This window comes from Cyprinodon variegatus, unplaced genomic scaffold (assembly GCF_000732505.1).
Source record: "Cyprinodon variegatus isolate N-32 unplaced genomic scaffold, C_variegatus-1.0 Scaffold93, whole genome shotgun sequence".
NCBI classification, from domain to species: domain Eukaryota; kingdom Metazoa; phylum Chordata; class Actinopteri; order Cyprinodontiformes; family Cyprinodontidae; genus Cyprinodon; species Cyprinodon variegatus.
The window spans coordinates 864,081-878,571 of NW_015150546.1; the positions used below are offsets into that span (position 1 = coordinate 864,081).

Sequence of the window (14,491 nt, forward strand, 5' to 3'; positions counted from 1 at the left end):
CTTTAATTTGGTAATATGTAAATGAAATAAATCATAAAGGAAAAACATATTTAGCAGTCCCTTTGTTCAGCAGATGGCAAGATTAGCTGTTCGTACCCTGAAGCTCTACTAGGAGGTGCTTTGGAGTTCTGTAACGCTGCAGGGTTGTTAGCAGGCACTGTAGAGCTGCAGGGTGGAGACGGCTTTGGACCTGTGAGCAATGTTAAGAGGAAAGCAACAGAATGACATTGAAAAGATGGAGCAGTGGAATGCACGCAGTGAAACCGGGCAGGAGGGGAAGTGAGATTTTTGAATCAAATTGGATTGTTTGTTTTTATGCAAGTGGGTCAGTTGCAAAGAACAGCAAACTCATGGGACTTGTGTCTTTTTGCCGCTTCTTTGTTCTTGGCACCACATGAGGCCAAATGCGCTAAAATGTTGACAGTTTTCCAAGAAAATGTCACATACTGAGGGCATTGTAACCAAGTTTTTACAGCTCTGGCACACCACCTCTCATAAAGTGTATCACAGGCCACCCTGGTGAAAAAGAGTTTAGATGAAAATGGTCTAATTTTAAGAGTGTGTGTTTGAGTGTGACAAATGGGAACATAAACAAAGGATCTCTTTGCTGCCGTTATTGTTTGACACAGTTCCTGATGAGTTTGCATGTCTGTCTCCTCCAGCTGGTGTCTAAAGCCTTTGTTATATGTGGATAAATATAGTATTCTAAGGTAATTAAAAGTGAATGATTTGTTTCCGCTGACGGACATCTAAACACAGCTATCATCCCATTAACTATTCCAGTTGATTAATGAAGGTACACAGCAGAAAAGCTGAATAAAAACTGATCAAGGGAAGGTAGGATTCAGCTTAAGATCTAATTACATGGAAGAAAAAGAAGAAATATGATTGAAGGTCGGCCATTTTTTTGCTGCAGTTGAAGATTGATACTTTAAAGATACCAAGACTATTTTAAATCTAAATTGGCTCCAAGCTACATTGAGAATGACGAGTTCAGGCGTTGATGGTTTGCTTTTTTTTTTTAGGTCAGACTTTTAATGCTCAGTGTCCTTGTATTTCTCAGTTCATTATTTTGGCTAAATAAACTTTAAATAAGGTCCTATCAATTTTAAACAGTTTTTCATTCAGATCTTTAGTAGGGGTGTGGGAAAAACTTTATTTGGCACTATGTCGCAATTTTCGGCCTCCCATTATATCAATATTTTAGCAAAATGTGCTACTTCTTCACCACCACACTGGTAGAGGGCGACTTTGAGCCCTTTTGCTGTGCAGCGCAGCACCATTACTGTGGTGGGGGCAGTCAGTACAGGCGCAGACTTGCTTAATCTCCAAATGAAATGGCTACTAAAACAAAACAATTAATCAATATCTTCAGGTAACATTTACAGCACTGTTTTTCGAATAAGAAGATCACTAGAAGACAGTATTTTTACTATTGTGATTTGTTGACTCATATTAGGAAAGCACATGGTGGATAATACTTAAGGAGATTGTACTGATGCAAGATGTCAGCGGTCAGAAGTATCACTATTTTAGGCTACGATCAAGCACAGGTAACTCCATAGTGTGCTTACCTGTACATAGCTATTCCACTAAATGCATTAGCTTGAAATAGGGTTTAACCAATTTATTATAATTTATATATTTTGAAGGATCTCTATGGTTTTGAAAGTTTTCCTTTGGTCCTTAGATTGCATTTCAATAAATTTTCAGTCCTGACATGACGGCATATTTTACTTATTCTCCTTAACTAAATTGGACAGACTAGACTCTAGTTAAAAAAAGAACTTCAAAGAAAGGAAAACTCCACTTATGAGCTCTATCTGGAAGTTGGTGCTTTGCAAAAAAGAAAACATTCACTTAAAGACCTGATAAAGACCTGAGGGGTTTATTATCCTTTAGATGATTGTCTGCTGTTTGTCAGACTCTCAGATGTTAACTGTCTAGAAATAAAATTACTGCAGCCTTTTACGCCTGAATGGTTCATAGGTCAAAGTTCAGTGGTCCTTAAAAAAAACAGCTTTACTGTGAAATTTGCATCAACACGACACTTCTGTGTGAGACATAATATTGACAAGTTGTAGATGGATGAAATGTTTATAGTTGAGCCCGGTCCTTCACCTGGGAAACAACCTGCAACCAGTTTATTTTATTTTTTTTTTCCTATTAAGATATTTATTTCACATATTTCTAAACAGTCACATTAGTCATAACTGTATATATGTTTTTTTAGAGCGCGAGTGTATTTAACTTCATATGCCTCAAGCTCTATTTATAAAAATAAATGGCGTAGAGTAAACCACTTCCAGTCATTATACTCAAATTAGTTCAAGCCGTTAATCTTGCTAATATTGTCATTTTTGTCCCTGCTTAATATTCTGTTAAATCAAGTACTTTTGACTGAGATAGTCTATTTAGCTTTTAATTCTTCTATATGATGAGTTCTATGAAAATCAGTGCAACTAATCTTTATGCAGCTTCTTAGATTTTTTTAAACTTTCAGATTTAACCACAAATATCATTAAACAGTGGCTGATTTTTTACAGCTCTGACTTTTTCTCATTAATTTCAATTCTTCCTTTGTTATTGTGTTTTGCTTTCAGGCGACCCACCTGTGGGTTTTCGTGATGTCCTGCTGAGAGACGGCCCAGAGGGCTTCGCCAAGGCTGTCCGAGCCCACCAGGGTCTGCTGCTAATGGACACAACATTTAGGGACGCCCACCAATCGCTTTTGGCAACAAGGGTCCGGACTCACGACCTGAAAAAGATCTCCCCATTTGTCAGCCACAACTTCAGCAACCTCTTCAGCCTGGAGAACTGGGGAGGTGAGCTTAGTTCTCTTTAATGTACAAATGCAAAGCTTTAATTTACTAAAATCACAAACTTCTACAGTAGAATCACATGTCTACATCATAATAGCAATAACCAGTCTGTTTCACAGATTTGCATCTGTTCAAAATGAGGGGAAACTCCTAAAATCACCTTTGTTGCATAACGCATTTAATCTGATAAAAAAGGCATTTTTTAAGTTTGTCCATTTGTATCTTTGAAAGAAACAGGGGTTTGAATTTTGCTACAGAGCTGTTGTTTGATAAGCAGGTGTGCCACAGCATGGTTGAAATCATCAGGAACCACCCAACAAGCCATACTACTGTTTTCATTCGATGTTTATGAAAGGAAACCGTAGAGTGCAGGTTCTTTGTTAGAGGAACTTCTAATTGAATCGAAATGAAAGAAATACAAGATTTCTGCATCCAAACACCTCTTAACTCAAGCTGCTTAATAATTTGAAAAATTATGTCATAAGAACAACGTTTATTTTAAAGAAAAGATTTGAACCAAGAGTTTATGCTTTTTTCAATGCAACTAGATCAAAGATTTAAGAGAGACTTGCAGAAATTGTCTTAAACAACGAGAGCCCAAATTTCTGCAATACTGGAATTTTCACAAAGTTCTGAAGCAGCAGGTCAAATTTAAAGGATGTTCCATCTTTTTCAGTCAGAAGCCACAGTTCATTAGGTTCACATCAAACATTGAGAAGCATGTTAATTTCTTACATTTACCTCTGCTACATTGCAGTGTTTAGTGACTACCCTCACCACAGCTCTTTTTCACCCAACCTTATTTGAGGCAACTGCAGCACCCATTATGGTCTCTTTCTGCACTGTTATCAAAGTCATAATAAAGTTGTTAAACTCAACACTTTTTTTTCAGGTTACCTTAGTCTTAGAAACAGAAGAAAAAACTTTATAAAATGTGAATAATCAGAAAAACAGTAGATCTCCTCCAGCCTTATTGAGGAATAAGTGCAGCTCTATTATTTTACATGAGATGTGGAAAAATTCTGTCATTGAAAAGCTTCTTCTTCCTCCTTCCATTTCCAGAAGGTCTGTTCAATGCGTTTTCACAAAGAAAATGATTATACCTTTTCCCTGCCTTTAGTCAGTGCAGAAATTCACTTGTCAAAGAAGCTTCACAACCAGTGAACAATCTAATCATGTCAGAGCAGAAGATACAATTACTGTGAAATTGGACCAAAGGAAAATGAATGCATCAGGTTTGAGCTGCTTCTTTACTGTGAATTTGTGTTGCTCTGGGCAGGTTTGGAAAAGGACATTCGTTTCTCTCCCGTTTGAACCTGCCAGCACTTGGGGCGAGTCCTCAGGTTGAAACATTTAATGTTCAGTTATTGTAAAATACTCAGAGGAATTGCTCTTTTTATTGTTTCAAGGGCTTTAAGGGAAACACGAGCTTTTGTTGTTTGTGCTTTTATTTCATCGCTATACGGCAGTGTTTTTTATTTTTCAATAAGGCCTCAAAAGGCTTTGAGAGGTTTTAATTCTTCGTAGCACCAAATCATCATCCACTAGTTAAAGAAAAGGCAATTCATATTTTAGGGAAATTTTCTTTTTAACATAGTAAGGGTGTGAACTGTTCCTTGCTTTCTTTTACATGACTCTCCTGAAATGCTTATGTTAATATATTTCATCTGTTAAAAGCAGTTAGTCAGGATTTTTTGTCACGGATTGGTTTTTATTCTATTAACTTGAGTCTTTTACCTTGCAGGAAAAAGCTGAAAATCCTTTTTGACACTTTTTATGTTATGTTAACCCTTTACTGTATATCAGTGGAATACTTAAAATTCAAAATTTTAAGTCAAGAGTGTTGTAAGGAGACGGAGCAAGACCTTATTAACGTAAAGTATTTTCACGGCTAAAACCAAGGTCAATATAATCACCAGAAACAGTCACAAATCCAAAAAAAAATGACTTTTCTTTTGGTACAACAGAACCCTGAGAACATTAATGCTGACAAGAACTTAGCATACTTCTTTTTAACTTGGCTTATTAACTTTTTTAATTAACTTTCAAACTTTTTGAATTAGCTTAAGTTTTAATTTATTAACGTCTTTCATTTTTACAAAAGAAAAAAGTATTTAACATATCAGACAATAGGCTATATTAGTTTTTCTGGTGGTATTGTATGAAGCAGCTACTCTGTTTTAAGACAGAGGTGAACCCTGCCATCCTCATTTGACCTCCTGTTTCTAGCAGTGTTTATGACCAAATTAAAATACTAGCTATAATAATAAAGGCTATCTACCAATTATCCTGATTGGTAGATTTACTCTGATTAGAGTGAAAACGTACCTTGATGGGGGGATGCCAATGTTTTACAGAAGTACTATCAGGTTTTTGGCAAAAACCACATTAGGATGTAGTTTCCCATTATTTGCATGAGGTTATACACAGCCAGTCAGCTCCAGCTGTGAGCATCCTGGTTCTGTTATGCTTTGTCTCCGGGTCTATGCTCAGCAGGTTCTAAGATTAGCGGTAAATCTCCCACTGACCGTGGCACAGTTGGTGGGGTTTGTTTCACTGATAAAAGAACACACTGAGCCATTTAGCGTTCCCTATTCCTAAAGTTTTCTGAGCTTTAGTTGATCTGCAAACAAGAATACATTGGAGATAATGTGTCAGCTTTGTTGACTTTATTTTTTGTATAGATATTTTTGTCGATCTGATTTTCTAAACCAGTCATAACCATTGTTTCTGTTTGAGAAATTCTGAAAAACAAAATCAGTTAAATGGTTTTTTGAGTTTTATTGTGGTGATCTATTATTCAGCCTCAGCCGTAGTAAATAAGACTGAGAACAAAGTCCCAGGATGTTGCTCGCGCCCCTTCTTATTTACAGAGTATGCGTCAGAGCAGACTTGTCCGTTCTTGAGATTGACTTTTAAGCTTCACTATATGGCCTGTTTGCTGATTTAGTGCATCATTAAAAAAAGAAAAAGTTCCCAAAACGCTCATTTGATTTGTGTTTATCTGACTGTGTTGATTATTATTCCTTCACTAAATGAAAAAAGTAATAATACATTATCCCGAGACTATTAATAACAGGAGGTGAAATGCAGCTCTAGACGAGCTTTTAATGTACGTTCTATCCCAATTGACCCATATTTATTCTGCATGCTCCCGTTCTCCTCGAGTCCATACTGTCCAGTGTTTTTATCAAGCATGTACTTGGTGAGAACATGAGACCATTCTCTCGTTCTTGCAAATTGAGAACCAGCCTAGATCTCTTCATTCCATCCAAGTTTTCAGTCATGGGGACCACTTCTTTATGTTTTTGTTTTTAAAGGCATAGGGACTAATTCTAAAGATATTTGTCATGAAAGGTTTTTTGCGCTTACGTTGTTTTTTTTTTGCCCTCAGACATTGAATAGACACATTAACTACACAGAAGATCTTCTTCTCTAGGACTTTCTGTCAATCTTTCCTTCTAAGGCCTTTACACCCTGGGCTGTTTCCCCGTATCTGTTAGAGCTGGCCTGCTAACATAACCAATCCCAGTTTGCTCTGCTGGTGCATCAGCGTTTTAATCACAACACCCCTACACCCTCAGTTTGTATTCATTAGCGACCTCACAGACCTGTCGGAGCCTGTCTGAATTTGCCAAACAGAGGCTTCCTAGTAAGATAATCTGCTCACAAAGATATAGGGGAATTGGCTGGCTGTCCTTTCTGTAGTAGACCACAAACATAGCTAAAAACCAAAGAAGTTAAAACTCTACTGTAATTCAGTTTTCTATTTCTTCCATTTAAAAGTTGGGATTGTTTTATCTGAAAAAATGTTGAATCCAACTATGACTGAGTCTATACATTAAACACTGAGTAGTGCCAATTGTACGGCGTTGTGATATTCTCCCTCTTTTCCCCGTAAACTGAATAATATATATACATGTATATGGAAAGAGCCAGGAAAGCAGTCTGTAACTACTAGAGTAATGCAGTCTTATTGGTATTTATCTAAATGTTATGATAGTTTTAAACTCTCCTGGAATAATCATTTCCAGAGCTTGCAGAGAGGTGATACAAATTTGGACAGTCTCTAAACTGGTGCTCTGGTGGCTGTTTACAAAATTTACACTGCAGCTCAAACTTACCCTAAACCTCAGCCTCTCAAGAGGAACCCATTTCACTCCTGACGTCCTAAAGCCATTGTACCCCCAACTTTGCCGGACTTCTAACTAAATCAATCATTAAAGGGATGTGCTATTATTCAATCAGAATGCCTATTCATTGAAACATGCCTTCATCACCCTCAGTCGTTGAATTTTGCCCAGTAATTAGCAGACTATGTGGTGTTAATGAGAGCAGCCGCAGCACTAAAGGCTTGGAGCACACACACTACACATCAATCTAGTGAGTTCCAGCATCCAGCTATGATAAAGGACAGAGTGAACAGTAAATACATCTTACTTTGTGTCATGCTCTTTGAGAAAGTGCTCATGTCTGAAAGCTGGGCTAGGTGTCAGGTTTGAAGTCTCTTGAAGTGTAAACCGGCTTTCTTCTCCATGGAGAAGTCTGGATAACAGGATATATAGCCACTTATATGACAGCAGAAGTGCATCGCTGCTTTCAGACATAACATATGCGTTGGAGGACGGTAAACAACTCGCATGATAGTTCAGAGAAGGCTAATATCAAAAGTCTTTGCACATCAGATTCATTTGTTTTCCAGAGTTGCAACAAATATAAGATGTATGAACTGAGTCTCTCGAGACATTATGTCTTTCTATATGTGACAGTTAAAAATAAAGAACTGAAATAGAATCTACTATAAACAGTCTAATCAATGATTAAACTGATAGTTTGTTTTGGTTTAATATTTTATGTATTGAAAGAAGCGTTTTCCTTCCTGGTTTAATGTTTCTTTTAAATCACACAGAACCAGTTATTCTCTCTACTTATCAAACTGAATTGTTGATTTTATTTAATGCATTTTTTTGTTTTACTTCAGATATAAATGCACTAACCTATTTAAAAAGATGTTTTACATTGGTCAAAATGTCAGAATAAAATAAGCAATCAGGGAGCAATCAGGGGTCTTGCTCAGAGACACAAAGTGGTGGTCTGTCATAATATTTAAATAAAATTAAATGGTTTCTACATAGTTACATTAGTATCTTCCAAGTCTTAGTAATTAGAGAAACATTTCTTTATGTTCTATTATTCTTAAGATATAAAACATCTTTGAAAAAGAATAAAATTTTTTCCTTTTTTTTGTATTAGCCATTTTTTAAACCAGGTTCAAGTTTGAAAATGTGCCTCATGAACTGAAACTTTCTATTGGTGTCAAAGCAGTCTATCAAAAAGCTTTGTACTGAGGACATAAAACCCACCTCCTTTCAAAGCTGAATCAGAGCGAGTGGGGGGAAAAAAAGCTTAAAGGATAATGGTTAAAGACTTTTCAATTATAAAAAGGGACTATTGATGTGCAGAGATTCCTCTAATGAGATATTAATTTCTAATTTGTCAAACTAAGCCAACTTTTTCTTAAGAGACCTGCTTTATTTTTATATAATGGTAATTAAGCATGTTCATATGCACTACCTGGTCATTAGAGGAAAAAAATAAAAATTCACACCCCTCTAGTATTCCGCTGAACCACCTCAAGCTTAGATTCCAGCATGCTTTAGCATTGTGTACGATTAGCTTCTGCAACAGTTTTCCAGACCATTGTTTTGCTTTGCTGTTTTATCCATATATTAAGATTGTCTGTTTAGTATCAAGAAGCAAACCTATCTAGGGCTGGAAAAATGTATTGGAGTAATCATGATTAATCCATTATTTAAATAATTGTCAACTAATCTATTAATCATTTACTGCACTATAGAGACAGTAAAAAAATGCCTTTAGCTGACAGAGCGACACACTAAGAGCAGTAATTATACCAACATTGCATTTAAGATTTATAAAAACATTTTCATTTGTAAATATTCTCTATCCAGAACTCCTCAAATGGAGAAATTTTAGTTTCACCTGGTTTAATTTCATAAAATCTTCTTTAAGGAACTTTAAGGAGTTCTTTGAGGAAAAACTTCCTTTTGACTATCTGATTATTAATCAATTAATCAAAAAAATTGTCAACAGATTAATGATTAATGGTTATCATATCATTCCTTTTTACCTGTTGGCCAGAATCCTTATTGAGTCCTCACCCTGAAAGCATAAAGATCTAATATTCACCAGCTTTCAGAAAACATTATCACCTCATTGGCTGAGTTTGTTAAACACTAATTAGACTACAGTGCAGGAAAAAGTTCATCTCCAGTAGACATTACCCTACAGTGACAGCTCATAGTGGAACCTTTAAATAGACCCTCATAAATCAGTTAATGACCACAGGGAACAGCTCCTGCTTTTCTCCTGATAGGAATTCCCTAAACAGAACACATTTATCACAGTGATCAGAGAAAGCAAATGTCTCAGATCTCTGCTGGCTAGCATGCATCTCTCGAAAGACGTGGTTGAATTTTTAAATATTGAATGCTGTCCCATGACACACCGTCCTCATGCAGTGACGTTTTGTTTTTCGACACTTAAAGGTCTTGAATGGGGAATATTGCCTTCACATGTTGCAGTTGCTTAGTGGCACAATGAATCATTGAGGAGATTAAGCCTGTGAAAGCCCTTAGAGGATTAATTCCCTGCCCGATATAGCTTTCTTCACCACAGAGTAGAAAATACAATAAAATGAACTAGGTCACTCTGTATCTATACAGCTCCTTGTCTTTTAGCTACATAAGTATGTATGATAATGCATGTGAAATGAGGTTGTTTTACTATGCCTCCTTTTTTGTGCTAAGACTGATTCTTATTTCAGAGGCTGGTGAGCAAAAATGGATCAATTAATTCAGAGCGAAAGAAATTTCATTTGACATTGAAATTGATGTAGCAGTAAAAGTATCACATTTATTAACATCTGTAATTGCAGTGTTCATCAAAAAGGAAGATAAATGCTTCGACATTTCTTCAACTCTGAATTCTGGAGGAGTCATTTTTAACATTAATGGGCTCTCCTTTATTGGCCATAGAGAATCTAAGAGCTCAGGAATGCGTCTATAGATTGGTGGCAGTCAGCCCTTTTTCCCTCCATTAAAAAGATGTATATTTAAAATGCATGCACATTGAAATATATTTACTTATTTATATAGGTAATGCCAAAATATGTTATACTGATAGGCTGATTTCCATTTTTAACTAAAATGTTTTCATTTTAGTTAGAGATGGAACAAGCATATGGAGCAAAAAGCATGGAATTATGACGTTACAAGCAGAATACTAAACTTGGCTCACTGATTATCTTAATAACAGCCAGAGTAAAGAAAGTAATGATAGAAACATCTTGAACTGAAATGTTGGAAAGTCGTATAAATAGATATAGGGAGGCCCTCCTCTCATAAGGGGGGGACCTGGAGAATGCCATGGTTACTGCTCCTGGATAAGGCAAGGCAAGTTTATTTGTAAAGCACATTTCAAAATATGGACAGTTCAAGTGTTTTACATGAATTGGATAATAAAATTAAAAGCAGAATAAAATCAAATAAAAATAAGAAAAACATTTTTAAAACAAAACTAGACCAAACCTTAAACAGTCTGCTATACTGTTTGGTATAATCTGAGCCAAGGGGAACAAGTAGATGTTGAATAGAAGGGGCCCCAGAATGGAGCCTTGAGGAACCCTGTATGTGATATTACTGGTATCTAATTTAAAGGTCCCTACTGAGTCCATTTCCTTCAGGTAGGATTTTAACTCTACCACAAAGCCTGACCCGGTTTTCCAGACGCTCCAATAAAATCAGGTGATCAACAGTAACAAATACTGCATGGATAGTTACTCTAACCCTTCATCCGGTGCCACAGAGCCGTTTTTTTGTATTGAATTGAATGGATTCTATATGTGACCGAATGCTGGGCTTTCTGACAGAGTCGACTGAGGTCTTTCTCGTACTTTGTATCAACTGTCATTTCTCTGATGCCCTCTCTGGAAGTGCAAATAAGAAGCAGCTGGAGGTCAGGATTTTTTGACACATTAGTTCATGTTTAATTTAACTGCACCGTAATGCAACTGTACAATGTTGCTGGGACAGCCTGTCACGTGACTGTATAGTTATTTTTTTGCAACATTCTGTGTGAGCTAAAACTGTTCGATGTAATTAATACACCAAATGACAATCTTGCACTTATTTGGCTCAGACACTGAGAGGAAAAACAATTGGCTGCTGCATTCTAGTGTACATAAACATCCATGACAAATGTTAGAACAGCATTTGTTTACTTTTGGTAATGGTTTATACTTATATGTACTATTTTTATCATGACAAATGTTAAGAAAGCTATGTTCCTTAAACTGTATTGTATTTGTCTCAGCCTAGAGTTTTTCCCTCCTTGAAGCCCATATTCTGCCTAAGCAAAACATTTATCAAGCTGAGGGCAGTGCTTTCATCGAGTTAGGAGAAATATCCCTCCTTCTCCTATCTACTTCCCTAAATCTTACCCTGTTTTCAGGCAAAGCCAGATGATTGAAGAACACAATGCTGCTCACTCCATTCTTTGTGTTGTAGCTATACATCCATTAGGGAAATTCCTCTTGGGTTGCTTTCTGTCATAAAGAAGACAGTGTTTTCTGCTTTTAATGGAGGGCACTGCTGATGCTCTTTTCCACCCAGTATGTCGAGTGTTTTTATGAAGACCTGCCTTCAAACTCAGAATGTCAGAACAGTGTTTAACTTCTATTCACCCACACTAATAAGAAGTGGAAACACTATTTGTACTTTATTATATTACTATTGTGTTTGCACATCCTGTTTTGACAAAATATAATAAATCTTGCCCATTAATGATATTAACAAGCCTGTCTTTATTTCCTAGAAGTCCCGCTGTAGAAAATAAAGCATCTAAAATAGGTCTTTTTTTCTTCCTGAATGCCTTCTGCTTTCTTGGCTTCCATCTGGTTTATTTTGGCTTGCGTTCACAGCAGGATGGAGACTTCCTGTCTGTCCTAAAAGAATCGGGCTGTGCTTCATGTTTCCCGCCCATGGGACTGACTGTCAGTCTTCATTTACTTTATCGAATCATAAGGGTAGGTTTTCTGTCATCTTTTTGATTTACCCACATCGCCTCGTGTTGGGATATCTCACGTGCAGTGAAACGTTAATACCAATATGTTTAACATCAAGACTGCTCGCAGTGGTTTCAGCTCTGACCCAGGGCTCTTGAAAATGCTGACGTAGGCTGAAATTCAAATTAGGAGGGAGTGTAAAATTGTATCAAGAGGGTTTATTTCTGCACATCATCCCTCCTGCTCTTAGGAGCAGGAGTTGTGCTCAGTATTTTTCTCTGTTCTCATGCGTAAGTGCCCCGAAAATGAAATTTAATGATGACAGTGTTGGATCAGCAGAATACCACTGGAGGCTTCAATATTTCCGGCTGATATGATAAACGGGTATAGGAATTCCTTATCTACGCCCACAGAAAGGGAAATGAGAGATTGCCAGTGTTTGTTTTTTTTTGGTCTTTTTTTAAAAGTCTCATTCACTCAATTCTTGGATTTTAAATTCCTTTTAAAAAAGATTAAAGTATTGGAATAAACGGTGAATGTGAAAACATAATCACATTTTCTATGAGTAGCCATTATCGTGGTGTGTTTGTGCTATCTGGGTGGTGTTTGTGGCACATGCGATAAGCTTGAAGTGTGACTCTTTAATCAACATCAAAGTGGGGATGACAGATGAGGATGGAGATGAAAGCTTCAGCCCTGTTTTTCTCTGCCTGTGTGTCTGCGTAGGTGCTACCTTTGACGTGGCCATGCGATTCCTGTCCGAATGTCCGTGGAAGAGACTCCAGGAACTGAGAGCTTTGATCCCGAATGTCCCATTCCAGATGCTGCTGAGAGGGGCCAATGCTGTGGGCTACACCAACTACCCCGACAACGCCGTCTTTAAGTGAGTCTCTCCTGCATACAGCAGCATTTCAGCAAGCCCAATTGCTGTTATATTCAATTTACCAATAAAAAGCCTGTTTTGGTCCCAAAAAAATGTTTCTTGAGAACTGAATAATAACATAAATTGTGTATGTATGTAGGTGTATATTTGTATTTATGTAGGTGTATATACTCTTCCTCACCCACTGCGGGCGGTCTCCTTCTCCTGGGAGCTTGAGGGTTTTGCGCAGTATCTTTGCTGTTCCTAGAACTGCACTTTTCTGGACCGAGATGCCTGATATCTTTCCAGGGATGTGCTGTAACCATTCCTCAAGTTTGAGGGTCACTACCCTGAGTGCTCCAATGACCACGGGTCACCTTCCAGGTTTTCTCCAGCTCTTTTCTGAACTCCTGGTATTTCTCTAGTTTCTCATGTTCCTTTTTCCTGATGTTGCAGTCACTTGGTATTGCTATGTCAACCACGACAGCTTTCCTCTGCTTTTTCTCTACCACCACAATGTCCAGTTGGTTTTCCATTACCATTTGGTCCGTCTGTGTCTGGAAGTCCTTGGGGTTTCCAGCCTATACTCTGCACAGATGTTACTGTAGACTGCTCCAGCCACTTGATTAAGGCGCTCCATGTAAGCTTTCCCTGCCACTGTCTTACACCCTGCAGTTATATGCTGGATTGTCTCAGGGGCCACTTTCCACAGTCTGCACCTGGGGTCTTGTCTGGTGTTTTAGACCTGGGCCTCTTAATGCTCTGGTACTCGGGGCAATAGCTTGCTTCTGTGCAGCCTTGATGAGTGCCTCTGTGCTGTCCTTCAATCCCGGCCATTGGTAGGATTTCCTGATATCCGCCACTTTGGTTATGTTTCATTGGTACATCCCATGTAGGGGATTATCCTCCAATGACAGAACCTCCAGCACCTCATCTTCTGTTTACCATTGTCTGAGACATTAGCTGAGCACGTTGTCTGTTGGAGCCTTGTCCTTTAAGTACTTATGGATCCTTGATGTTTCATCCTGGATAGTGGCTCTCACACTTGCTAGTCCTCGGCCTCCTTCCTTACGGCTAGCTTACAGTCTCAGGTTGCTGGATTTGAGGTGGTACCCTCTGTGCATGGTTAGGAGATTTTGTGTCTTAACATGTGTGGCCTGTATCTCATAATTTGGCCAGCTTTTCATTCCTTCAGGGTGTTTGATTGCCTCACTCATTTGAGGTGTTTGGCCGTAGCCGCTTTCCTTGTCACCTCTTGAAGTTTGCAATTTGCTTGTGGGATTCGGAAGTACTTGTTACTGTCCTTAATGTCTGCTCTTTTCACCCTGGGAGTGAGACCCCCTCTGTGTGGACTACCTTTTCTTTTAGTTACCACCCAACCACACTTCTCTAGTCCAAATGACATCCCGATGTCTGTGCTGTAGATCTGGGTTGTATGGATCAGTGAGTTGATGTCTCGCTCATTCTTAGCGTACCCTTGATGTCATCCATGTAGATGAGGGGACTTATGGTGGCCCCGTTCTTGAGTTGGTATCCATAGCCAGTCTTGTTATATCTGCCACATTTAATTGAGACATGTGCAAGTGTCTTACAATTGGCCTCAAGGATGGTTTTCCACAACTTCATTGAGTTTGCAATGAAGGCTGTTAGAGTCCTGTTGATGTTTTATAGAAACAGGCATTCAATGATTAAAGTGTGTGGCATTGACTCGTAGGCTTTCTT

At 37.9% G+C, this 14,491-nt stretch overlaps 1 protein-coding gene across 2 annotated transcripts in view; it reads left to right on the forward strand.

Moving 5' to 3' along the window:
- The window catches only part of pc (pyruvate carboxylase), a 373,340-nt gene that overhangs the window by 295,698 nt on the left and 63,151 nt on the right, over window positions 1-14,491 (forward strand). For both annotated transcript variants that reach the window (XM_015373837.1, XM_015373838.1), the window contains exons 15-16: window positions 2,604-2,825; window positions 12,634-12,790. In XM_015373837.1, the coding sequence (XP_015229323.1) occupies window positions 2,604-2,825; window positions 12,634-12,790 (379 nt within the window). The remainder of the gene's footprint in view (window positions 1-2,603; window positions 2,826-12,633; window positions 12,791-14,491) is intronic.